Source organism: Panthera tigris, chromosome A2, assembly GCF_018350195.1.
Source record: "Panthera tigris isolate Pti1 chromosome A2, P.tigris_Pti1_mat1.1, whole genome shotgun sequence".
NCBI lineage: Eukaryota > Metazoa > Chordata > Mammalia > Carnivora > Felidae > Panthera > Panthera tigris.
In genome coordinates, this window is record NC_056661.1 from 84,018,261 (window position 1) to 84,044,019 (window position 25,759).

General features: G+C 34.0%; 1 protein-coding gene across 1 annotated transcript in view; it reads right to left on the minus strand.

Moving 5' to 3' along the window:
• GNAT3 (G protein subunit alpha transducin 3) overlaps positions 1 to 24,053 on the minus strand; it is a 59,276-nt gene extending 35,223 nt beyond the window's left edge. Inside the window, exons 1-2 of the mRNA XM_007076783.3 lie at positions 23,936 to 24,053; positions 144 to 186 (exon numbers count right to left, since the gene is read on the minus strand). Coding sequence (XP_007076845.1) covers positions 144 to 186; positions 23,936 to 24,053 — 161 coding nt within the window. The remainder of the gene's footprint in view (positions 1 to 143; positions 187 to 23,935) is intronic.
• Positions 24,054 to 25,759: the final 1,706 nt, after the last annotated feature.

The following is a 25,759-nucleotide window of genomic DNA, read 5'->3' on the forward strand; positions in this document are numbered from 1 at the left end:
GCTGCTACCTGGATATATGGACCATCAATCAGATTTCAATCTGATTTCAATATTTTTCAATCAATGAAAAATATTTCTTTTAAGACTGGTCAACTACACAGACAGACATCAAATATCAAACATTTAAAATAGTGTGTACTTACTTCATTTGTTTAACAATTGTACTTTTTCCAGATTCTCCTGCTCCTGAAACAGAAAGGTGGGAGTGTTATCAATTGCTACCCCAAATCTATATAGATAATAAAACCTGTGATTATCATTTTCTGATGAGTAAATCTTTAACAGACAACCCTCCTATATAAAGAAGGACAATCATCTCTGTCAGGTCTTGAAAGGCATTAGCTGTCTACTTTCTAGGATAGCTGATGAAAATAAAATCCTCCTATATAGTTGTTAATCCAGATATAGGTCTGGCTCTAAGATGAAGGGTATCTTCTGAAACAAGAAATGTATACTTTCAGAAAAAAAAAATATTATTGAGTTTGAACATAGTTTGGAAAGTCCATATCTCCTGGGTTTGCACCCCAAGGAAAGTGGTCCCATCTTGATAGGCTCTAGATCAACTATGTATCTCTAGATATACACTCCATATTGCCTCATATATCCTATTTGATTAAGTGGCAGTAAAAAAAGAACATGAGACAATAGTCTTTTATTTCCAGAACTGTTTGAAGCTATTCTAATTGAAGAATGGGCTCTTATCTTTATCATTATGTTTACCTTGGTGCACAGGTGTTTTCTCTTTAAATAAAGTAAGTTAATAACACTAACAACACTAAGCAAACCAAAAGAGACTACAGATAACAATGATGTGGGAATATCCGAAAATGGGTTTCATGTTCCAGGGAAAGGAGCAGGGAGTGGCAATAATATAGAGAGCCAGTTGGATTTATCTGGAACATTTGTTTTAGTTAATGATATACAATATGCAAGTTTATTTTGGTATGTTCAGCAAAGATAATATAGAGGGATATAAAATTCACATAATTTTTAAAATATAAAACATGAACCTTTGATGAAAAAAATCTGTGATTGTTTCCAGCTATGTCTCAAGGCCTTTTGGGTATATTTCTTGAGTCTGCCTTGCCATTAATGGGTATTTACTTGGGAAATGAAACTCAAGAAGTACTGACATGAAGTGACCTAGGTTTGTGGGATTGGCTCTGTCTCTGTGTGTGTGCATGCACATGTGTGCACTTGTGTGTTTGAGTATGGGTGAGATATCTTTGGTAATTTCTTTAGCTCCTTAATTTCCTTATTTACAAACTGAGAATACTGACCTCCCAAGATTATCAGAAGAGTATAATTAAGCATGAAATTATTTGCAAACTACAATGCAAAATAAAGCATAAAGCTTGTACTTAAGAATCCAAGGATGTAAGAAATTTTGCAGTGTTTTGTAAAGAGAACAGTGTGAAGATACCCTACATGTATTAAATAAGTGATGCTGAAGCAACTGGATGTTCATGTTGGAAAAGAACACTGATTCTTATATGACAACGAAGCAAAAATTAATTTGAATTGATTCATAAACATATATGTGTTTGTGTATATACTAAAACTATAAAAGTTCTGGGGCAATACGTAGATGAGAAATCTTTGCAAACTTGAAGTAGCCAAAATGTTCTTACATAAGTTTAAAAAAAAATCCCAAACAACAAGAAGTCAAAAATTGATAAATTGGACTTGATCAAAAATTTTTAAGATCTAATAGCACCATGATATCATTAATATATGGGTGTTTTATCAAGTAGGATATTACATATATATGGTTATTATATGATATATATAGTTATATTTTAAACAGGATAAATGCAATGGGACTCAGGAGTATTCAAATAAGAGTGTGTATTATAATGATGGACAATGAAAGGATGACTACCATGTTTAGATTCTAAAACGGATATGACTCTTGAGAGTGAAAATGATGAGAAAATTTGGTTAAAATTACTACAATATAGCGGTGCCTGGGTGGCTCAGTCGGTTAAGCATCTGACTCTTGATTTTAGCTCTGGTCATTATCTCATGGTTCATGGAATCAAGCCCCATGTCAGGCTCTGCACTGACAGCACAGAGCCTGCTTGGGATTCTCTCTCTCCCTCTTTCTGCCTTTCCCTCGCTCACGTGCATGCATTCTCTCTCTCTCTCAAAAAAAAAAAAATTACTACCATATGTAGAACATATTGTATAGAGTATAAAATGGAGTATAAAAACACACTTTTTAGTGTATTTATCTATGAGTCCTGGACATGTGAAGGACGAGGTGGGGAAGGAGCAAATCAGGCTCCATACTTGAACTTTGTATGTTCTGACTTCATAGACAGGAGAAAAGCGGAGTAAGCAAGAGTTGGTAAAGCCTGATAATGCAGAGTTGTTCATAAAATTTTTAGATACAATCACCAACAAATCTTGAAAGTATTGGGAAATTAAGTATTTTATAATTGATATGAAATCATATCTTTTAGAATATATCCTCAGGTTACGACTAACCCTTATCCAAAGATATATGACATTGAAATATGGTATTGATCAAAGACCTCAATTAAAATACCAAGAGTAGATTTTTAGCTTTATCTTCCTAATTTCTGTATATCTAAGAGAGGCAAAGGGCTTGGTATATCCCTGCAGCTCCAGAAATTGGGTCACAAAACATGTTCGAAGTCTCAGTGTGCCTGTTAATTTTGGACAGATTTCAAAGTAGCACGGCTAAGGCAGCTTTAAAATGTCCCAGGAAAAATCCAAAGTCAGGAAAACTCATAGACCTATGTCTCTTGCCAGCATGGTAGCCAACTGCCTTGTCTTACCTTTGTTTTTATATAAGCAAAAGGAATATGGCTTTTGGTAACCCTGAATCTCAGAATTATATTTAAATTTATATCAAAATACATATTGAACCAGAAGACCCTGACTACTCTGTTTAAAATTTCAACTTTAATGTCACCCACTTTATTTTTCTTTCCCTACTTCACATTTTCCTAGCACTTACCTTATTCTACAGATTTACAAATTATTCACATGCTGTTTTAAATTTTTCTTTTCTGTCTTCCAACACTGAGAGGCAAACTGCACAAGGGCAGAGGTCTTTGTTTTGTTCTCTGATGTATCTGAAACACCTAGAACAGTGCCTAATAGTAGACTCTCCATGCAACAAATGGATTCTTTAAACTCATATTTCAAAATTTTGCCCTCTCTGTTGTATATTATATTTTTCACATTGAAACATTTCTGCCTGACTGGCACTGTTTTCTTAAGCTGTGATAAACAGATATCACTACACCCAGGTTTAATTCTACTTTACAGCAAATTTGTTTTATCTCAGGCCTATCTCCATGTATCTAGTTTCCGTAGTTCTCTGAAATACCTGCCCACCTTATATACCAAGGATATCTAGAGGAAAAGCTACAGGAAATAAAATTTCATTGCCTGATGGTGATGTATGGATTCCTCCTCTTGGGTAAGCCTCCAGCATACTTCTTTGTGTGGTTTTATGCAAGTGTGGTCTACACCACACAGTGTAAAATTTGACAAATGCAAAATCAACCACAGCAATTGGCTAATTGTTCTTCATAGACTTTTAAAAATATAATCAAACATGAACTGACAGATGGGGCATAGCCATCTCATTGAATAGAGATTGCTATGTCCAAGAGTAAAACCTTTGAAGATAAAATAAAAATCACATTGAAATATCACCCCACCAATTTTCAGAAGACAACTGGCTATATTATTTTGCATGGCTGAGCGTTGTTTGCAAGAGCTGTAAGAACAAATCAATGAGCTTTGTACACTATCTTGGTTCGCTGGCTTCGGAAAATTTGCTATTTCATTCCAGGCTGTGAATCATTTTGAAAAAAAAAATTATCAAGCAAGATTATAAAAGTGTTATTGGCAGCCCGATATTGGATGTACAATGCAAAGATTTAGAAAAATGGCAGAATAATCTGCCCCCATCCCACTAGTTTGCTTTAATTGTTCTGACAACCACAGCTGGCATTACAGACCATGAAGAAGCAAGACAAAAAAAACACACAGGAGGGAAAATCCAAGGTTTCTTTTTCTAGGGATGTAATACATTCATGCAAATAAAATGCCTCGATGGAAACCCCCCCCCAAAAAAATCTATTCTTGGTAGTTTTTGTTTTAAACTCTCTAATAGTAGTTGTGGACAGTAGAAATTATAGCATCTTCGTACACAGGTCACAGATTTGGAGAATATCTCACTTTTCCAAATATTGTATATAATACACACATATATATATGGAAAACATATATAAACATATATATACATATATATATGTGTGTGTATATATATATATATATATATATATATATACACACACATTTTGTTGTTGTTATATGGAAAAATATAGACTTACAGGGACATGGGAGCAAAGCCAATGGGCCCAACAGAAACTCCATTGCTTGTTCATGCAGGTGTATTTAGTGTTGTATTTTGTTCAATCAGAATGGAGATACTGGGGGGAAAAACTTCAGAGAAAATCTGAGACTCTTGAGAAAGAAAACTCACCTCTATTAATTTAATTGGTAATCATACTGATAACACTATGACCTGCCAGTTTCCAAAATTATTTCTGAGGCTATAGTGTACCTTATTATATATTCTTTATAGTTTAGCTGGTCATTCATGACCTTTCTTAGGTAAGCAGAATAATCACATTAAAAAACATAGTACGTAGTTTTTTATGAAACTTCAAATGAAATAGTATTTTCTTTGGAAGACTTTACAAAAGATATCTGGATCATTCCTTGCTCTACATAGTGACTTCGGTCTTCTATGAGAAGGTTCAGGATAGTTAGCTACAGCATTAACAGGAAAATTCCTGAAGAGAAGTCAATCTCTCTAAAATCTTATTTTTTGAAACTCTATTATAAAGTCATTTCAGAAAGAAGTTATCAAATCCCATTCTCACAATGATTCTGGGCGTTAGTTCACAATAGCCATTCCATTCTTGTACGATTAGATCATGTTACAGAGTCAAATATAGCATCAAAACGGCATGTTCACATAGAGCGTCCTGAAATAATCTCTTCCTTCCAAACTGCTCATCACTAAAATTATTTTCTGGGTCAAGGGGTACAGAGGGAATTTTACTTCTTGGGAGTAGATAATGTCTCAAATAATTAAATATTTAGGTTTATGATTCATATTTTGACACTCAAATTATTAAGAATTAGAGATTTTATTCCACATTTTTATTTGCAAATATTAAAAAAAAATTAAAGCTACACAGTATCTATACTTGTAACTGAACTTCAGCTGAACACATTCCAGGCTTGCTTGTTCATTTGTACAACTTGTTAAAAGAGGCAAAACGAGAATAAACACTTCAACTTATGGTCATGCATAAGATTTTTTATGGGTAGTTTTAAAAATCACATAATTGTACAGTGGAATCAAACCTTACAAATCAACCAACTATGCAGATCTCTTTTATGAATGAGTAGAAATTATGATACTCATCTAAAGTTCCACATCTACCTTAAAACAGAGAAACTGTGTCCTCTGACTCATATTAATGCCTTAGTGTTGCTTTCTTTTTAAATATGTACTGGTAATGTCAATATCAAAATTATTTCACATAAATTATTTTAAACTCCCTCATTTTAAATTAACATGAAAGCAGTGTACTTTACATAGATACTGGAATGCAGTGTCTGCTCATCATTCATTTATAGACTGTAGGCATGGAAGACATTTAGGTTAGCCCTTTTGAACCAACTTAATTTCACTGCCCTCACTTTTCCTCTTCCATTATAGAGCACCAACAAAATCATCTCTCTCTTTCACAGGAAAACCCTTCAAATAATCTAGACTGAGGGTGGGAAAATGTAATAAGCATAGTCACATTTTATAATTAAACAAATGTGGGCTTGCGGTTGTTTCAGACTTTGGGTATCTTGATCAAATTTAATCAGTGTCAGTTTTTTCTTTCATAGAATGGGGCTATTAATACTTCCCTCTTAGGGTTTGGGTAGGTTAAATTACAGATATGAAATACCTAGGGTGTACTCTAACATACAGTGAGTTCTCAACATTTTCTCTTAATTGAAGCATGCTCTATCTCTTTTCTAAGAGAATTTTGAAGTTTATTATATTCCTTCAGTCCTTTCTTGTGGAGCATGATATTTAGACCCCTTACACGGGTAGCTATACCCCACTTGAAAGTCAGAGTCCTGACACACTGGTACTTAAAATGGGGCCATAGATATCAGGAGATTTATCAACAACACTGATATTCTGATGTGGTAGGATGGGAATGCAACCTAGGCTGGCCTTGCTCTTGGTACTTGTTTTTAAATAGAACACTTAATATGGACCATGAATCATTTGCTTTCTTCTTTTTTTCTTTGTACTTTTATCATATTATTTACCTATATTGAGTTTGTAGTAGTTAATGTTTTTCTATGTGTTCTTTTTTTTTTTTTTTTTTTTTTCCATGTCACCTCTTAGCAAACAGATTCCTTCACATACTTTGCTGGTGTTTTTTTTGTTTTGTCTTGTTTTGTTTTTTTTGTTTTGTCTTGTTTTGTTTTTTGTTTTTAACATTAGTCGAAGATATCTTTTAAATTCCATTTTGCTCATTTGGACCAATTGTTTCTGCTAGTGGAAGTCAGTTGCCATTTTGACATTGTTTGTCACTGTTTCCTGCCAAACCCTGAATGCTGCTTATCCACCTTCACCCAAATCCCTGGTAAGAGCATTTTATAGGAAAGGGGCAGGGGCAGGAAACTGTCAAGTCCATGAAGCATCTTAAGTCCTTGTTCACTATTTGTGGTCAACAGTAGTTAGCTATCACAACCTCTGAAGGTTGTTGTACATGCTGTTTATCTGGTTAAGGGAATTGCCTTTATACTTTGTTTGATAAGAGGTTTTATCAGGAATAGATGAAAGAAGTTTATTATTTATTTTTGCTTCAGCTCCTAACAGAATTAAAATGATTTTTTCTGTTAATGTGATAATGTAGTGGATAATAGGAATTAATGTCCTAACACTATTTTAACCATGAATTCCTGGGATAAGTTCCCCCCACATACACACACTCACATACACTTAAAAAATATTTTACACATTATTAGAATCAGCTTGCTAATATTGGCTTTGGATCTCATATTTATGTTTGTGAGGAGGAGGATTGGCCTGTCACAGTCTTTGTTAAGTTTTGTTGTCAAGGTTATCAAATAATGCATTAAGAGGTATTTCCTAAAGAAGGTTTATATAATTTTAAAATGATTTGTTCATGAGATAATTGGTACGATCTACTTGTAAAGTCATATTGAATTTGCAGATAAATTTGTACAGATAATAAATAATATCTCAATGTACACTTGCTTTTCCTGAATATTTTATTCTAATAATCTTGAAACCTGCGGAAGTTTGAGAAAATAGTACATTAGGAGTCCATATTTTAGTTTTTAAATTAAAGCATAATTAACATACAATGTTATATTAGTTCCAGGTATACGATATATTGATTCAACAATTCTATACATTCGTCAATTGTATATATTGAATATATAATAAATGCTCACCAAAATAGATATAGTCACCATCTGTCACCATACAATGTTATTACAATAGTATTGACTATATTTCCTATGCTGTACTTTTCATCTCTGTGACTTATTTATTTTATAATTGGAAGTTTGTTATCCTCTTCATCTCCTCCCAACCTGCTGCTCCTCTGACAACCCCAATTCTCTGTATTTAAGAGTCTGTTTAGTTTTTGTTTGTTCATTTTTTTGTTTTTTCAATTTCACATATAAGTGAAATCATATGGTATACATCTTTCTCTATCTGACTTGTTTTACTTAGCACGATACCTCTGGGTCCACTCATGTTGCACATGGCAAGATTTCATTCTTTTTTGTGGCTGAGTAATATTCCAATATATACACAATACCTTCTTTATCCATTTATCTACTGATAGACACTTGGGGTGATTCCATATATTTCCTATCGTAAACAACGCTGCAATAAATACAGGGGTGCATATGTCTTTTTAAATTAGTGTTTTCATTTTCTTTGGGTAAATATCCTGTGGTGAAATGACTGGATCATACAGCTTTTGTTGTTGTTGTTTTGTTTTTGTTTTGTTTGTTTTTGTATTTCATAAGCATTTTACTAATCAGAGGGTCATCAGCAGACCCAGCCCAGGGAAGCGATCACACACAGGGTTCGGGAAGTCAGCAGCTGACTCCTTGAGCCCACCTGAGCCCCCTCCAGAGATCTGGGTCTGCAGAGCATCACTGGAGTACTTGCGGCAGGCTGCTGTGTGGGTGGTCACAAACACAATAAATTTGCTGAAGTTCATCTTGGCATCCCTGTTCTCATCCAGGTCCTTGAGCTGTTGGTTCATGGTGTATTTTTAATTTTTTGAAGAAGCTCCTTGCTGTCTTCCACAGTGGCTGCACCAGTTTACATTCTCACCAACAGTGCATGTGTGTTCCCTTCTCTACATCCTCACCAACACTTATTTCTTGTCTTTTTCATACTAACCGTTCTGACTTGTGTGAGGTGATATGTCACCATGGTTTTGATTTGTATCTCCCTGATGATTAGTGATGTTGAGCATCTTTTTATGTGTCGACCATCTGTACACTTCTTTGGAAAAATGTCTACTCAGGTTCTCTGTCCATTTTTTAATTGGATGATGATGATGATGATGATGATGATGATGATGAAGATTTGGTGTTGAGTTATATAAGGTCTTTATACATTTTGGATATTAACCTCTTATTAGAGATAACATCTGCAAATATTTATTCTCACTCAATACATTGCCTTTTGGTTTTGTTGATTATTTCCTTTGCTGTGCAATTTTTATTTTATTTTGGTATAGTCCCAATAGTTCATTTTTGCTTTTGTTTCCCTTGCCTGAGGAGACATCTCCATAAATAAATTGCTAAAAGTAAAGGCCAAGAGATTACTGCCTATGTTTTTTTAGGAGTTTTATGATTTCAGGTCTTACAGTTAGGTTAGGTCTTTCATCCATTTTGAGTTTATTTTTGTGTATGGTGTAAGAAAGTGGTCTGATTTCATTCTTTTGTATGTAGCGGTCTGGTTTTCCCAGCACCATTTATTGAAAAAGCTGTCTTGGGACACCTGAGTGGCTCAGTCTGTTAAACATCCAACTTCAGCTCAGGTCATGATCTCACAGTTCGTGGGTTCAAGCCCCGCATCAGGCTCTGCATTGATAACATGGAGATCCTCTGTCTCACTCTTTCTCTGCCCCTCACCTGTGTGTGCATGTGCGTGCTCCCTCTCTCTCTCTCTCTCTCTCAAATAAATAAATATTCTAAAAAAAGAAAATTTCTTTAAAAAAAGAATAATTTCCCCATTGTATATTCTTGCCTCTTTGGTCCTAGATTAATTGATCATATAGATGTGGGTTTATTTCTTGGCTTTCTATCCTGTTCCATTGATCTATGTGTCTATTTTTGTGCCAGTACCATACTGTTTTGACTACTAAAGCTCAATAGTATATCATAAAATCTGGGATCATACCTCCAGCTTTGTTCTTTCTCAAGATTGCTTTCCCTATTCTGAGTCTTTGTGATTTCATACAAACTTGGGGATAATATGTTCTTGTTCTGTGAAAAATACTATTGTATTTTGATAGGAATTGCACTGAATCTGTAGATTGCTTTGGGTAGTACGGGCATTTCAATGGCATTAATTATTCCAATGCATGAGCATGGTACACCTTTCCATTGGTTGTGTTGTCTTCAATTTCTTTCATCAAAATTGTATAGTTTCCCCTCCCCAAGGAGGGGAATATAGATCTTTCCCCTCCTTGGTGGAATTTATTTGTAGGTATTTTATTCTTTTTGATGAAATTATAAATGGGATTGTTTTCTTACGTTCTTTTTCTGCTACCTCGTTATTAGTGTATAAAAATGCAACTGATTTTTGTATATTAATTTTGTATCCTGCTATTTACTAAATTCATTTATCAGTTGTAATTTTTTGGTGGAGCCTTTGGGGTTTTCTACATACAATAACATGTCATCTGCAAATAGTGAGTTTTACTTCATCATTAACAATTTGGATGTCTTTTCTTTCTTTTTTTCTGATTGCTATAGCCAAAACTTCCAGTGCTGTGTTGAATAAAAGTAGTGAAAGTGGAATCTTTGTCTTGTTCTTGGTTTTAAAGGAAAAGTTTTTAGTTATTCACTCTTGAGTATAATGTTAGCTATTAGTTTTTCATATATGGCCTTTATTATGTTGAGGTATGTTCCCTTTAATTCCACTTTGTTGAAAACTCTTAACATGGATGGATGTGGTATTTTGCCAAAAGCTTTTTCAGATTGTCATTAACTTTTTATCCTTTCCTTTATTAATGTGATGTATCACATTGATTGATTTGTGAATATTGAACCACCCTTGCATCACTGGAATAAATTCTACTTGATTGTGATGAATGATTTTTTTAATATATTGTCAAGTTCAGGTTCATATTTTTTGAGGATTTTTGCATTTATGTTCATCGGAGATACTGGCCTGTAGTGGTTTTGTGTGTGTGTGTGTGTGTGTGTGTGTGTGTGTGTGTGTGTGAGTGTGTGTGTTGGGGGTGGTTTTGTGTGTATGTGTGTATGGTGTCTGGTTTTGGTAGCAGGTTATGCTGGCCTCACAGAATGTATTTGGAAGTTTTCCTTCCTCTTCTATTTCCTTCCTCTTCTATTAGTTTGAGAAGAATAGTTATTAACTCTTTAAATATTTGGTATAATTTACTTTTGAAGGTGTCTGGTCCCAGAATTTTGTTTGCTGGGAGTTTGGTTTACTGATTCAATTTCATTAATAGTAATTGGTCTCTTCAAATTTTTATTTCTTCCTGATTCAGTTTTGGAAGATTGTAAGCTCTATGAAGTTATCTAGTTTTAGTGGTCCTTCTATTTGTTTTAATATTTTAAATGATATTTTTTCATAATTTCTTACATTTCTTTGGTGTTGGTTATTTCTCTTCCTTCTTTTCTTTTTTTTTTTTATTTTTTTTAACGTTTATTTATTTTTGAAACAGAGAGAGACAGAGCATGAACAGGGGAGGGGCAGAGAGAGAGGGAGACACAGAATCTGAAACGGGCTCCAGGCTCTGAGCTGTCAGCACAGAGCCCGACGCGGGGCTCGAACTCACGGACCGCAAGATCATGACCTGAGCTGAAGTCGGACGCTTAACCGACTGAGCCACCCAGGCGCCCCTCTCTTCCTTCTTTTCTGATTTTGTTTGAGTTATCTCTTTTTTTCCTGAAGAATCTGGCTAAAGTTTTATTAATTTTGTTTATCTTCTCAAAGAACCAGTTCTTGGTTTCATTAATCTTTTCCATTGTTTTTTCTTTGTGTGTGTGTATGTATGTCTATTTCACTTATTTCTTCTCTAATCTTTATTATCTTCTTTCTTGTATTACCTTTGGGTTTTGTTTGTTCTTTTCCTAGCTCCTTTAGACGTAAGTTTCGATGGTTTTATTTGATATTTTACTTGTTTCTTGAGGTAGGCCTGTATCACTATACACTTCCCTCTCAGAACAGTTTTTACTGTACCCCAAAGATCTGAGGTCATTGTGTTTCCATTTTCATTCATTTTCATGTATTTTTTTAAATTTCCATTTGTTTTTACCAGATCTTTTATCTTGTAATTTATTTCTAGTTTCATGCCATTGTGGGGGAAAAAACCCCAAAAAACAGATGCTTGATATGGTTTTAGTCTTCTCAAATTTATTGATAGTTGTTTTGTACCTAATATGTGATTGATCTATCATGGAAAATGTTCTACATGCATTTGAAAATAATGTATATTCTGCTGGAGTTTTTTTGATATAATGATCTGTATATATCTGTTACATCTATCTGGTTTACTGTGTCATTCAAAGCCACTTTTTCCTTTTTTATTTTCTGTCTAAATGTTCTATCCGTTTATGTAAAGTGCTGTTAATGTCCTCTACTATTGTATTACCATCAACTTCTCCTTTTATATCTGTTAATACTTGCTTTGCAGTTAGGTGCCTCTGTGTTGGGGTATAGATATTTAATATATTGTATCTTTTGTTGGGTTTATTCCTTTATCATTATGTAGTTTCTGTCTTTGTCTTTTGCTATAGTCTTTGTTTTAAAGTCTATTTTTTTCTGATATAAATATTGCGACCCTGGCTTTTTATTTTCACTTCCATTTGCATTATGTATCACTTTATTTTCAGTCTCTGTGTCTGTAGGTCTGAAATGAGTCTCTTATGGGAAGTATATAGATAGGTCTTGTTTTTGTTTTTGTTTGTTAATCCATTCAGTCATGCTTTTCTTTTGATTGTAGCATTTAGTCCATTTACATTTAAAGTTATTATTGGTAAGGTATGTATTTATGGCCATTTTGTCAATGGCTTTATGGTTGTTTTTGTAGTTTTTCTCTGTTCCTTTCTTCTTCTCTTACCCTCTTCTCAAGTTATTTTATGGCTTTCTTTAATGTTATGTTTGAATTCTTTTTTCTTTATTTTTTGTGTATCTATGTTCTTGATTTGTGATTACCTGTAGGTTCATATATAATATCTTACATGTAGAGTAGTCTATATTAAGTTAATGGTCATTAAGTTCAAACATATTCCAAAAACACAAAATATTTACTCCCCCTTTGATGTCATATATATATATATGCATATATATATATATGCATATATATATATGCATATATATGTATATATTGTCATATTTTATCTTTTATTTTCTATATCCCTTGAGTAAGTTTTGTAGACATAATAGATTTTACTGCTTTTGTGTTTTAACCTTCACACTGGCTTTATTAGTGATTAATCCACTGCCTTTAGTATATGTTTACTTTTACCTGTAAAATATTTTCCTTTCATAATTTTCTTCTTATAATGGCCTTTTCTTTCCACTCAAATAATTTCCTTTAACATTATTTGTAAGGCTGATTTAGTGGTGATGAACAACTCTAACTTTTTTTTTTTTTTTTTTTTTGTCTGGGAAACTCTTTATCTCTCCTTCTCTTCTAAATGATAACTTTGCTGGGTATAGTATCCTTGGTTGAAGGTTTTTACCTTTTAGTACTTTAACTATATCATGGACTCCCTTCTGGTCTCCTATGTTTCTACTGAAAAATCAGCTAATCACCTTCATGGGGTTTCCCTTGTATATAACAGTTTTCTTTAGCTGCTTTTAAAATTCTCTTTTTATCATTACTTTTTGCTATTTTAATTATTATGTGTCTTGGTGTGGACCTCCTTGGGTTAATCTTGTTAGGGATTTTCTGTGCTTCCTGGACCTGGATGTCTGTTTTTTCCCCAGATGTTATTACTTTTGATGATGTCACTGAGTTCCCTTAACCAATGTTCATTTTTTATTCTTTTTTCTTTTTGCTCTTCAGCTTGGTTGCTTTCCATTTCCCTTTTCCAGATTGCTGATTTGTTCTTCTATATCCTCCAATATGTTATTTATTCCCTCTGATATATATATATATATATATATATATATATATATATATATATATATATATATATTTTATTTCAGCTATTGTATACATCATCTCTGACTGGTTCTTTTTTATCCTTTATCTTTGTGAAAGTTCTCACTGAGTTCATTCACTCTTTTCAAGTCCAGTATCTTTATTACAATTACTTTGAATTCTCTATCAGGCATATTGTTTATCTTTGTTTCATTTAGCTTTTTTCTGTCATTTTTGTCTTAATATTTCATTTGAGACATATTCCTCTGTCTCCTACTTTTGTCTAACTCTTTGTTTCTATGCATTAAGAAGGTCAGCTACATCTCTTCAAAATAGTGGCCTTGTATACAAGAGGTCCTGTGGTACCCTGTATTGCAATGGTCCCCTGGTCAGAACCAGGTGCTCTAGGGTTGTCTCTTGTGTGACTTCATGTGTCCTACTGTTGTCACTGAGTTGCACTTGTTTTCTGCCCAGCCCAGCTATAATGCATTGGGTGCAGACACACTCAATGCCAGGGTCTGCTCCCTATGCAGCAAGTTAAGAAGCTTAGATGCAGGAACTGTGGGTGCTCTGGTGCATGAAATTACCTTCCCTTCTCCCCAAGACAGGAATCAGTTTGGAGTGGGGCTGATCTCTGCTGTGGCAGATTGCAAGATGTGGTGGGGGGCTTAGTTTCCTATTGCCTTCGTGCCTCTCCTGGAGTTAAGGCCACTGTAAAGTAACTGGAGTTAAACCCTGCTGATTGTAAAACCTCTCAAATTGAAGCCCCACTGTTTTTCAAAGTCAGACCTTCCAGAAACTTGTCCTTCCAGTGCAGGTCCCCAGTGTCTGGGGTGCCTGGTATAGAATTAACCCTCTTGCTTCACTGTGCTTTTGGCATCCCTCCTGTTTGTGGTTAGTCTTGCTGGGGGTTTTGTTCATAACTGTGTCTCTATCCCTCCTGCCCTTTTCGATGTGGACTCCCTTCTACAAATAACTGTGGAAGGTCTGTTCTTCCAGTCTTCAGCTCATTGTCAGAATTTGTTGTATACATATAGCTATTATCTCAGTGTGTCCAAGGGGCAAGGGGGACTGAACACCCTCCTACTCTACCATCTTCCATATATTCCCCTGAAAACCTATCTTTTATACCCTTCACCTTTAGCAATTATTAATGTTTTGTCATGTTTCCTTTCTTTTGTGTATGTGTATGTGTATGTATATATATGTGTGAATGTATAGGAAATAATGTTTTATATATATAAAATTATATTTAGATATAAAATATATATATTATATGCATTCAGATGCATATAATATCCTTTGTTTTGATGAACCTTTTGAAAGCAGACACCTCACCCATAAATACTTCAGAATGCATGTTATAAGAATAAGATCATTGTTTTCTATAAAATCACAATACTAGTTTCATGCTTGACAAAATTTATATTAATCCAAAGTGTTATTTAATATACACTCTATATTCAAGTTTATCTGATTGTTCCAAAAAATGTTTTCATATCATATATTTCTTGGCTCCCAGATCCAAAGTTTACATGTTGCCTTTGGTTATTATGCCATTCAAATTCTTTTAATTTAGAACATTTCCATTTTTATATTGTTTCTATTTTGCTTTCATGATACTGGCATTTTTCTAAAGTCCAGGATAATTTCTTATATAGTTCAATATTCTGTATTTATCTGATTATATTCAATGTTAATGTTTTAGCATAAACAATACTGGGTTTTTTTGGTGTATCACGTCAGTAAGCATATGGTGTCAGATATATTTCTATGACTATTAGTGTGTCTGAAAAACTATTTCTGTGATAGAATACTAATAAGCATCACAAATCCATAAAATTCCTAAATACGTTAGCAGGCAAACTGAGCATTTTCACTTGTGAGAAATATTGTGGCTATGTACTATCTTTTCTAATGAAATTTTATTTAAATATTTCCAACTTTATACTTGTTTTAAAACATAATATTTAAAAGATTACATGAGCCTTCTTGGATTTTGAGAAGTATTTAAAAAGTATTTCATCTTTCTTATTAATATACATTTTAGGCTAAAAAAGGAAGAAACTAAAATGCAGAATTATGTAGTTTTCCCCAAGCAGGCCTAAACTGTCTAAACTTTCATTAATTGTGGAATAGGCATGCACACACATTTTTGTATAACAGAGTTTTTTTTAAGGCGTTAGTTAATTACATGGTTATTTTATACATAGTTGATAATTGAGCAAAGGAAAACAGAGGACTGAATATATCAAATCTCTAGTACTCACTTGAGTTGTCCTAATTTCCAGACCCATATATTCATTTAATAAATATCTCCACTTGATTGTGTTACAAATATCATACATTTGAATGTCCTAAATTATTACTCCTTTCATATCTTCTCCAATCTAATCTTTTTTCTTGTATTTCCCATAGTGATGAATAAAATGATCATTATATTCAATTCCACCTTTAATCATTCCTCCCACTTAAAACCCACATGCAGTCAGCCACCATGTTCTCTTCACCTTGTTGCCTAATGTCCCTCAAATCATACTTCCAAACTTGTAATTTCCACCTTAATTTACAATCTCATCAAATATTTGCATAGTACTAATATTGGCCTACCTACCTCAACCATTCTCATAAAATGTTTGTCTCATAGTATAGTCAGGATGGTTTTTGACCAAAAAAAAAAAAAAAAAAAAAAAAAAGAAATCCAAGTATTTATCATTCTCATTTACATTCTGAAAACCTACCAGTATCTTCCTATTGACTTAAAGAAACAAGCTCTTTATGGAATGATGTGGCTTTTTTTCACGTATCGAATGTATGTCTATGTTTTAGACACTATGAACAATATACAGAAATATTTTAGATCCTGATTCTGTCATTCTTCCATACTCACATCATGCACGCATGCATGCATTCCTATGCTAAGCCAAAGGAATTCAATGAAGAATAAAACCTGACATGTTGTTTGTTTTCATAGATCTTAGAACACAGATAATTTACAACTGACACAGATAAGAATAAAAGGCTTTGTTTTCTTGTAAACTAATTTGTGATCTTAAAAACTGAATTACCTTCTTAAGTTCTTATTTTCTTATCTATATAATGAAAATATCTATCTCATAGAGGTGATTTTATAGACTGAAAACAATAAACAGTTGAACAAGAGAAATATGAGACACATTCTATGAGATAGAGATAAAACTCAACTTTGTGACAAAACTGCCTTAGGGCAACGGGCAGAGAATGATCACAAAGGAGTTAAAGAAGATTGAAATACAGAGTTGATAAAATGGGAAAGAATATAATGGGGAACCTCATAAAATTCAAAGCCTAGGGATAAATAGGCAGCAAGATAAACATGAAAAATAATTTTAAGGTCTCCCAAGATGCACTCAGTTTGCTGATAAATAAAAGAAATTTTCAAATATTGATCAAGACATGGGCAAAAGGAAATATATTAATGTCATTCTTCCGGAGGAGATAATTAATTTCTGAAGCAAGGTCCTTAAGAGACAGTAGACATTGCAAAACACAAAGGCCCAAGACAAACCTTGATAAGTGAAGGCACTTAAGAATGGGGAGAGAAAGGGGCGCCTGGGTGGTTCAGTCGGTTGAGCGTCCGACTTCAGCTCAGGTCATGGTCTCGCGGTCCCTGAGTTCAAGCCCCGCGTTGGGCTCTGTGCTGACAGCTCAGAGCCTGGAGCCTGCTTCAGATTCTGTGTCTTCCTTTCTCTCTGACCCTCCCCCATTCATGCTCTGTCTCTCTCTGTCTCAAAAATTAAAAAAAAAAAAAAAAAAAAAAAGAATGAGGAGAAGAAGCAAGCCTCAATAAGTGAGGAAGGAAGGGATATAAAACACTTGAGGGTATTGCAAAGTTACAGGATGAAGAAAGAAGAGAGATGCAGAGTGACTGAGGTCTCAGGTTATCAGGGCTCTTTGGGAAATAATGTTTTAGTAGAGAGGAAGATACACAGGTGAGATTATAATTAACTGAAGAGAATATGGAGTGTAAGAAAATAGAAGCCAGAGCATACACTACTTTGAGAAGCGCTTCAATACAAAAACATTTTTTAAATTTTTAAATGTTTATTTTTGAGAGAGAGTGCATGAGCACTTGTGTGGGGGAGGGGCAGAGAGAGAGGGAGACTGAGGCCCCTGAGCAGGCTCTGTGCTGACAGCAGAGAGCCCAATGCAGGACTCAAACCCAGGAACTGTGAGATCATGATCTGAGCTGAAGGCAGATGCCACTGAGCCACCCAGGTGCTCCAGTATAAAAATATTTTTTTTTAATATACTTATGTACGGTAAATTCAGGTAGATTATGGACTCAATGTTTTTCAGGCTAATAGAAATACATATGTCAAGAGGAAGAAGGCAGTAAGAGAAGAATTTTGAAAACGGAACAGAAACAATAAATCATAAAGCAAAATTCTTAGGATATGGGAAAGGATAAAATTTACCACACAGAGGCCAAAATTAGCTTTAAATTATTTATTTATTTGCTTTGAGAGGGAGAGAGGGACAGAGAGAGAGAAGAAGCAAGGGAGGGGCAGAGTGATAGAGCAGATAAGCAGATGGATTCTGAGCTTGAGTCTGAAATCTTAACGGAGGTGTATTGCATGTGAAATGTATCATGGGGTCATTATCCCATCAGATGTTCATGACCTTCCTCAGGCAGGCTCCACACTGTCAGTGCAGCGCCAGACGCCAGGGTTCAACTCATGAACAATCAGATCATGACCTTAGCTGAAATCAAGAGTAGGTCGCTCAACCAACTGGGCCACCCAGGTGCCCCAGCTTTAAAATGAAAAGCAAAAGTTCAGTGAGATTTGGAGACAACGTTCTATCACTGGCATGTGGGTGTTCATCTCAGGTGAGGTGGGGGAGCCGGGAACAGTTCTAGGTCAAAGTGATAATGGGAATCCAGAAACAGATGTCCTTGGAGGATTATAGGAAAAAACTAAGAATAAGTAGAATAATTGTTGGCCCAGCTAAAGTCCAAAATAGAAATTTGTCAGCCAGGAAACAGAAAAGGAGATACCATTTTATTCTACATGTGGAAATGACGAAAATTGGGAGTATGCATGGGGGTCAGGATTAGATAAGCCCTAAGGGTTGACTCCAGCGTATTAGACAATGGTAAATGGGGAATTTTGAGGGATTTTCTGAAGTTGAAGTTGTGAATGTCAATTAAGGCAGAGGATTAAAGGGACAGGGTATTTCAGAATTGTCAGAGGAACACAGCTAAAATGGCTGATTCTAACTGAAGGGGGCAGGGAAGTATACGAAATCGAAGAACTAACTCAGCAAGTGTCTAAATGAATGAGATACAATAGAACATAGAATGCTGGTCAGAGATGGAAATCTTCAGATATCTTAAAAAAAACAATTCTAAGTAGCAAATTTATTCTATTTGAGTGTAAAATACTGAGGCAGGAATGAAAGCTGTGGAATGTGCTTTAAAGCGTTGGGATCTAATAAACAAAATGGGTGTTTTTACGTCTTGATGGGTCTCTTCCTCAGTTTCACCTTGAATCCTATTTCTGTAGGTTCAGATCTACACTGATGTATTTAGACATTAGTACTTGGAGATAAGTACTTGGAAACAGATAAGCAGATGGATTCTGAGCTTGAGTCTGAAATCTTAACGGGAGGTATATTGCATGTGAAATGTATCATGGGGTCATTGTCCCATCAGATGTTCATGACCTTCCTTTCTCTCAAAGATTATGCAGGGGTTAATAACTTTTTGTTAGCTGTTCATAGTGCTTATATAAATGATTTTAAAGATACAGTATTGCTTGCTCTTGAATCAATAATTCAGTTTGAATGAAAAAAGTGAATATAAAACTGTTCTGCAATATTATTAGAGAGGTTCTGCAAAATTAGAGTTAACAGGAGTCCTTTTCAGATTATTTAATCTCATTAACAAATAACCATCATTTGACTAATATAGAGTGCCTTAATAAATGGTTTGCATCTCTTATGTGGGAAACTTGAGTCTATGTATAAGATTTGCTGATTATGTGAGATAAATGAACCTAAAACAAATATATGCAAAACATTTGTGGAAGTTCTCTTTGCCTGCTGGATGAATGGACATTACACAAAGCTGTTTGATACTGCCATTTGCCATTTTTGTAAACAAATACAACAAAGGCCTTGCCTTTGAAATTGTTATGGTGCAAACAGTCCACTGCATTTTGGAGAAAATTTGAAATTCCCCAAATAGACTTTTTCTGCCTATTTTCTCTCTACTGAAAAATAATTTTAAACATTTGTCTTGAAAATATTTGTGCGTCCACAAGATTGAATATACTTAGACATAAAATAAATTATTTTATAATATTTTGAGACAAAAATACATTATTAGAGCAAGGAAAGGATGGCTGTAATTTGAATAAGCAAAAATTGAAAACATGATTTAGGAATGTGTCCTACCTCTTGTTCACTTATCTCTAGTGATCAGAAAGAAATTTATTGGTTGATCTTAAAGTAATGATCCCAGGGGATCTGTTTGTCTGATCACATCCATGGATAGGCATTGACGCTATTGGTGTAATGGAAATTCAGAATAGAATTTCTTACACTTGATGAATTTGTAATCTAGCCAGTGACTTGGGAATGCCTCCAGTTTCCTGCATACTCTCCCTCTCATATTTAGAGATACTTAAATAAAAATAAAGACCTGCTTGAAAAAAAGAATAAAAATAAGAACTTTGATTTAACATACATAAAAGGAAACCAAAAGAAAGAGAAATTGTATACATTTATTGACATTCAATTTATTTCAGCTTTGGAAATCTGTTACATAACAAAAATCACATTTGTCTGGATTTTTACAATTTATAAAATATTTTGACACCCTCCATTTCTCTGAAGTTATGTGACTAGCCTGAGGTCACTCAGAGATGTGGAAAAAGCATAACATATGATGAAAATATTAAATCAATTTTTTATCGCAAATGGCTGCAAAACACATTCTATTCATTTGGAATTATATTCTCTCCATTCTGCCAGATGATTTAGCCAATTCTGCTATGCAGATTTTATTTTACCAATTATTTTGTAACAAGCTTTTAGACAGTGTCAGCATTATAATTCTTCCACTGTCAAACTAGGAAAATGACACGCCTTCTGAAATATCCATTTGTTGAATAAGTGGGACGTTTTGGAAAATTTGAAAATGTTGATTAGCTAAGTAAACATAAGCACATTTAAAATAGATACTCTTTTATCTTTGGACCCTTTTCAAGTTTATGTTTTTAAGAGTCAGATGATTGTATTAATATTTTAAACAATAAAACCCAACACCACCATTAAAAAATTAATGTGATGTTTGTAACACAGCACATAGAAGAATAAAGAATAAGCAGGTTAGATCTAAAAGAAAACTAATGAATAGTCCATGATAGTGCAAAATCACTGGTTAAAAGCTAATTTTAATATCAAAACTGAAAATTGTAGAATGAATGTGACAGTGTTTCAAATATGAAAAAAAAAAAAAAGCAAAGCCAATTTTCCTTATACTTCCCACTGAGCTCTGAATCTAAAAAAGTACAAAAGAAATTAATGTAAAATATAAAGAGAGGGACATAGAAAAAATGGGAACAATCCACAATGATTCTACAATTAAATGGCAGGTACCTCTTTTGAATAGAAATGAAGTTTAATCAAACATTTGTAAATTGTCTCTAAAAATTAAGGAATTCTCCAAAAGAGAACATATTCTTTGTTAGAATTTGTTCTTCTTATTAAAATGTACTCTTTCTGGGGCTTGTTTAAAGGCTGATTTTTTTTTAAAGCACATGACATTATTATTCTGATAGTAATTCTCAAGTGTGCCATCCATGAGTGTTTGAGTCATCCCCACTGTTTTCTAGAAGCCTAGTTTTTGCTAAGGAAAAAGATGTGGCATCTCTTCTGTAATTTTACTAAATGTCTGAAAGGCATAATAAAGAGGGAATCTGTCTGCAAGGTGATCCTTTATTTGTAAAATAGCTATTAGATAGCTCTAAATTCAGTGAAATCTTGGGTCCAGTAATTCCAAATGGTACATCTACTTAACAGCACATGTTAAATTTGGTAAGTTGTGTTATGTCCTTAAGCACCTAGAATTTATTGGATAATAAGAGGATCAGTATAACACATAGATTCTGTCAAAAATATTTTTCAACTTGTATTTTTTACAAAAATTGGGTTAGATCAGGATCTGATCATTACCAAAGCTTAACTGTTTAGTCCCACATGATATACACTCATTGGTAAACTTAAAAGCTGTTGTTTGGACTGCTTCGATGAATGGGAATCTTGTTTCAAAGATGGGAGAAATTAAACAGATTTCATTCATGAGGGGATTTGAGGGTAGGAGGGTAGGAAGGTTTAGGTTAGTTCCACTGAATACTTTTATGTCTTAATGAGGCACATTTTGTATAAAAAATTATAGTTTAGAGAATTTGAGTTCAAGTCAAAAATAAGAATTGAAGCAGAGTTGTTACAAAACTTTGTTATTTTGAACTTGACAATTGAATGATCATACGCAGAACTCAGAGTCCAGAAAAAACAAAAAACAAAAAACAAAAAACTTAAATGTTTGGAGTAAAGTGGAAGAGGAAGCCTTGAAAATCTGATTCATCTTGTGTAAATAAGAAGTTCAGTGCACATATCATTTGAACCCAGTAAATCCATACATAGTATATGGTAACTTTGGAACTGAATTTATGAAGTTATGATTGTCTTGGGAAAGTAGAAGATGAAATGGTGTTCATGCCTCAAGAGAGTCAACCTCTCTTCTTGATCTAACCCAACCAATTCAATCTAAAATTAATTAGTATAGTGGGAAGGGGAGGGAAAAAAATAGTTACAAACAGAGAGGGAGGGAGGCAAACCATGAGACTCTTAAATATACAGAACAAACTGAGGGTTGATGGAGGGTTGGGGGAGGAGGGAAAATGGGTGATGGGCATTGAGGAGGGCACTACCTGGGATGAGCACTGAGTGTTGTATGTAAGCGATGAAACACAGGAATCTACCCCAAAAACCAAGAGCACACTTTACACACTGTACGTTAGCCAATTTGACAATAAATCATATTAAAAATAAATAAATATTCTTATAGACAAAAAAATTAATTGGCATATTGAGAATATGTCTATTCTTTTGAAATTTTATTCAAACATAGGGATTTTAAATATATTTTATCATTAGTCTTATACCACTGTTCTTAGTACAAGAGGGACACTGAATACATTTGTAGGAATGCTTGGCTTTCCCCCTCAACCTTTATTTGCTTTTTCTATGTCCACATTACTTTTAGTCTTGATCAAAGCCTCAGAGAATGCTCTGCAGTGTGAGGGAAAGTATATTTGCTGCTTTCATAAGAACTGGCCCCAACATCCTTGTTACCAACCCCTCAGTGGTTCCTTGCAAGTGTTGTGGCCACAGAACTTGTGCATAAGGGGAGAGAACATTCTCTTTTCTTTGAGGAGCAATTGCTGGGAATCCCACGTTTGGTTTCTGAGACACTCTTGCCACTGGGAGCAAATGAGACACAGTAACGGGGCACTTAAGATAAAGATATTTTGTGTGAAAGATACACAATTCTGAATAAAATGAAGTCTTTTTGTGCTTAAGCAGGAGGAATACACTGATTACATTTCTTGTTTTGGTTTCTTTATATAGGTCTTATTTATTTTTATTTCAAAAACATATTTATCTTGTGGCGACCACTACATGTTAGATTTTTTTGTCTAAAAAAATATGCAGCATACAGATTTTCATTCAGTTCATCCAACATTTTCTTTATAGTTCTGGTAAAACATTGTTCTGAGTTTTAAGAAGATAAAAAGATAGAAGGAACATAATTCCTGAGCTGAATCAATATATAAATATCCTAAAAGGCTTTAAATGGAGTATTTTACAAATATACAGACAATATCACAGCCAATATTCAGAAACCTGAACAATGCTATTAATATAACTTAAAGTACCTTACCATTAACTGTATAAATAAATTGAGACTAATTGGTTTTAACAGCAAAAGTAATTAAATAACATGTTAAATTTGATATCAAACAACATATTTCTGTTCAAACAAAATAACCTAACTCTTTATAACTTATAATTAAAAGATTGTTTTCAATATTAAATAACTGATATTCAGAAAATGATTAGGGTATGATAAAATAATAAATTCATATGAGTTTTATTTTGCTAATAGTAAATTGTATTATTGACAAAGAAGAATTTAATTATCTCAGAAATATTTGTCTCTGCTTAACCAAAAAAAAAAGTAAATCCTAAAGAAAAAAGTAAACATTTATAGAGTACATTTAAAGCCTATTTAAGTTTCCAAACATGTATTCATAATAAAGCCCCCATGTGGTAATATACCTAAAATTAAAAGTTGAGGAAAGTAAATATAGCATAATTGAAAACATCAGGGTTTTGAAAGAAAGAAGAAAAAAAATTACCTAATAACAGCAACTTTACAGTTCTTGCATCTCGCTCCGCATCTTCTTGAAGCTTTTTCTCCAGTTCTTTTGATCTTTTGGCTGACTCCTTGCTCTCTGAACTAATTCCGCTTCCCATTTGGGTAGTTTATTTGCCCAAACTTTTTCAAACGGACAGCACAGCTCTGGCTTGGACAGAGGCTGCAGAAGGAGTGCTCTGCTGAGGCTCCTAACAGCCCATCCCCTCACTCTCTGAGATTCTGCTTTGACTAAGGAGATACTTTATGAACTATCACCTGATCTAAGGGTAAACCCATACATCGCTATGGTTGTACGGCTGGAACCAGAGGAGGAAATTCATTATGCTTTCAAATTAAATGACCACTTATGGCACATCTTCAAAAACTTGGTCATCTTCCTTAAAGAATAGTGTATAATAATGTAGAACATGGTCGAAATCTATACACTAAAGTTAGTGTGCAGTGTGAACAGTTCAAGTGGATGTTTCTCACTAACAGGCAATATTTATTACTGTGATTTAAAGTTATTATTACTAACCAACAAGCATGTATCTTCATATATTTGAGTCTTCAAATTCTAGATAATCATTCCAATATCACTCTCCAAATATTTATACTGAATCATCCAAATTTATACTCTTGTATGCTTAGATTATCACCCAAAATTGTTGGGAATCTTCTAGTATTAACTAGAAGACATCCTTTTTTTAATTTAAATTAAATTTTTTAAATGTAGTTCTTATATTTATACAGACTGTTGTATTGCCACATAGAATTCAACACACGTTGCTCTTAAATTATTGACTTTAACCTCATTGAATCCATCTCTATAAAAGGAGCTTTTACTGCTTGTGAGAAGACCAATCCATCAACATTACTTGAGGGCCCACTTGGTGTAGACAATTTAGGCAGCACATTAAGTCTTTGGGGCCATTAAGCAACAGCTGTTGTTCTGGAAAGACTTTTATTGATTTGGTACCAAGGAAATAAAAAACAATGTTCTTTGAAACATAAGGTAATTTGGTTCTTCCTGAAAAGTAAGAACAGTAAATACATTTAAATATGTCCCATGCCTTTTAACTACCCCACTAGATGTCATGCACTTGAGATCTGCAAGGTTGGGGACAAAGATTAGATTATGTTGTACAACTTTTTATTTATATGAAGCATAAAGCACTTGTTAGGTAGTGTGTGTGTGTGTGTGTGTGTGTGTGTGTATACAGAGAGAGAGAGAGAGAGAGAGAGAGAGAGAGACTGGCTAATTGGTTTTAACAGCAATGTCTATATCTATCTATCTATGTATCTATGTATCTATGTATCTATCTATCTATCTATCTATCTACATTATAAATAGAGTTGGCCCCCTGTGACAGCAGGCAAATCTTTCCATGAATACTTTGGGATTTGTGAATGTGCCCTAACCAGGAAATGGTAGAAGACAGTCAATCCATCAACATGTCAGCGCTAGTCTTCTTTCGAGTTCTTGTGCAAAGTTTGAACAGGTGGGGTTTTGCATATTCATAACACAAGGAAATTTTAGGCTTCCAAATTACATACATACTCCTCATTTGTTTAGTTTTTCACATAAAATATCAGGCTGAAGGTACATAAGCATAGTCAAAACTCATGGCTTTCATCTCTCCAAAGCCGTGTTATGATAGTATAAAGATGTGGAAAGGTAGGTATGCAAGGGTTTGTGCAAATCACGTGGTATTGCTTTTACAATGCAAAGAGCCTACCCCAAAGGAACAAGATTTGCACCCCTCAGTTTATTTATACTCACCAATGAACACAGAATTCACTCTGACAGCAATACAAAATAACA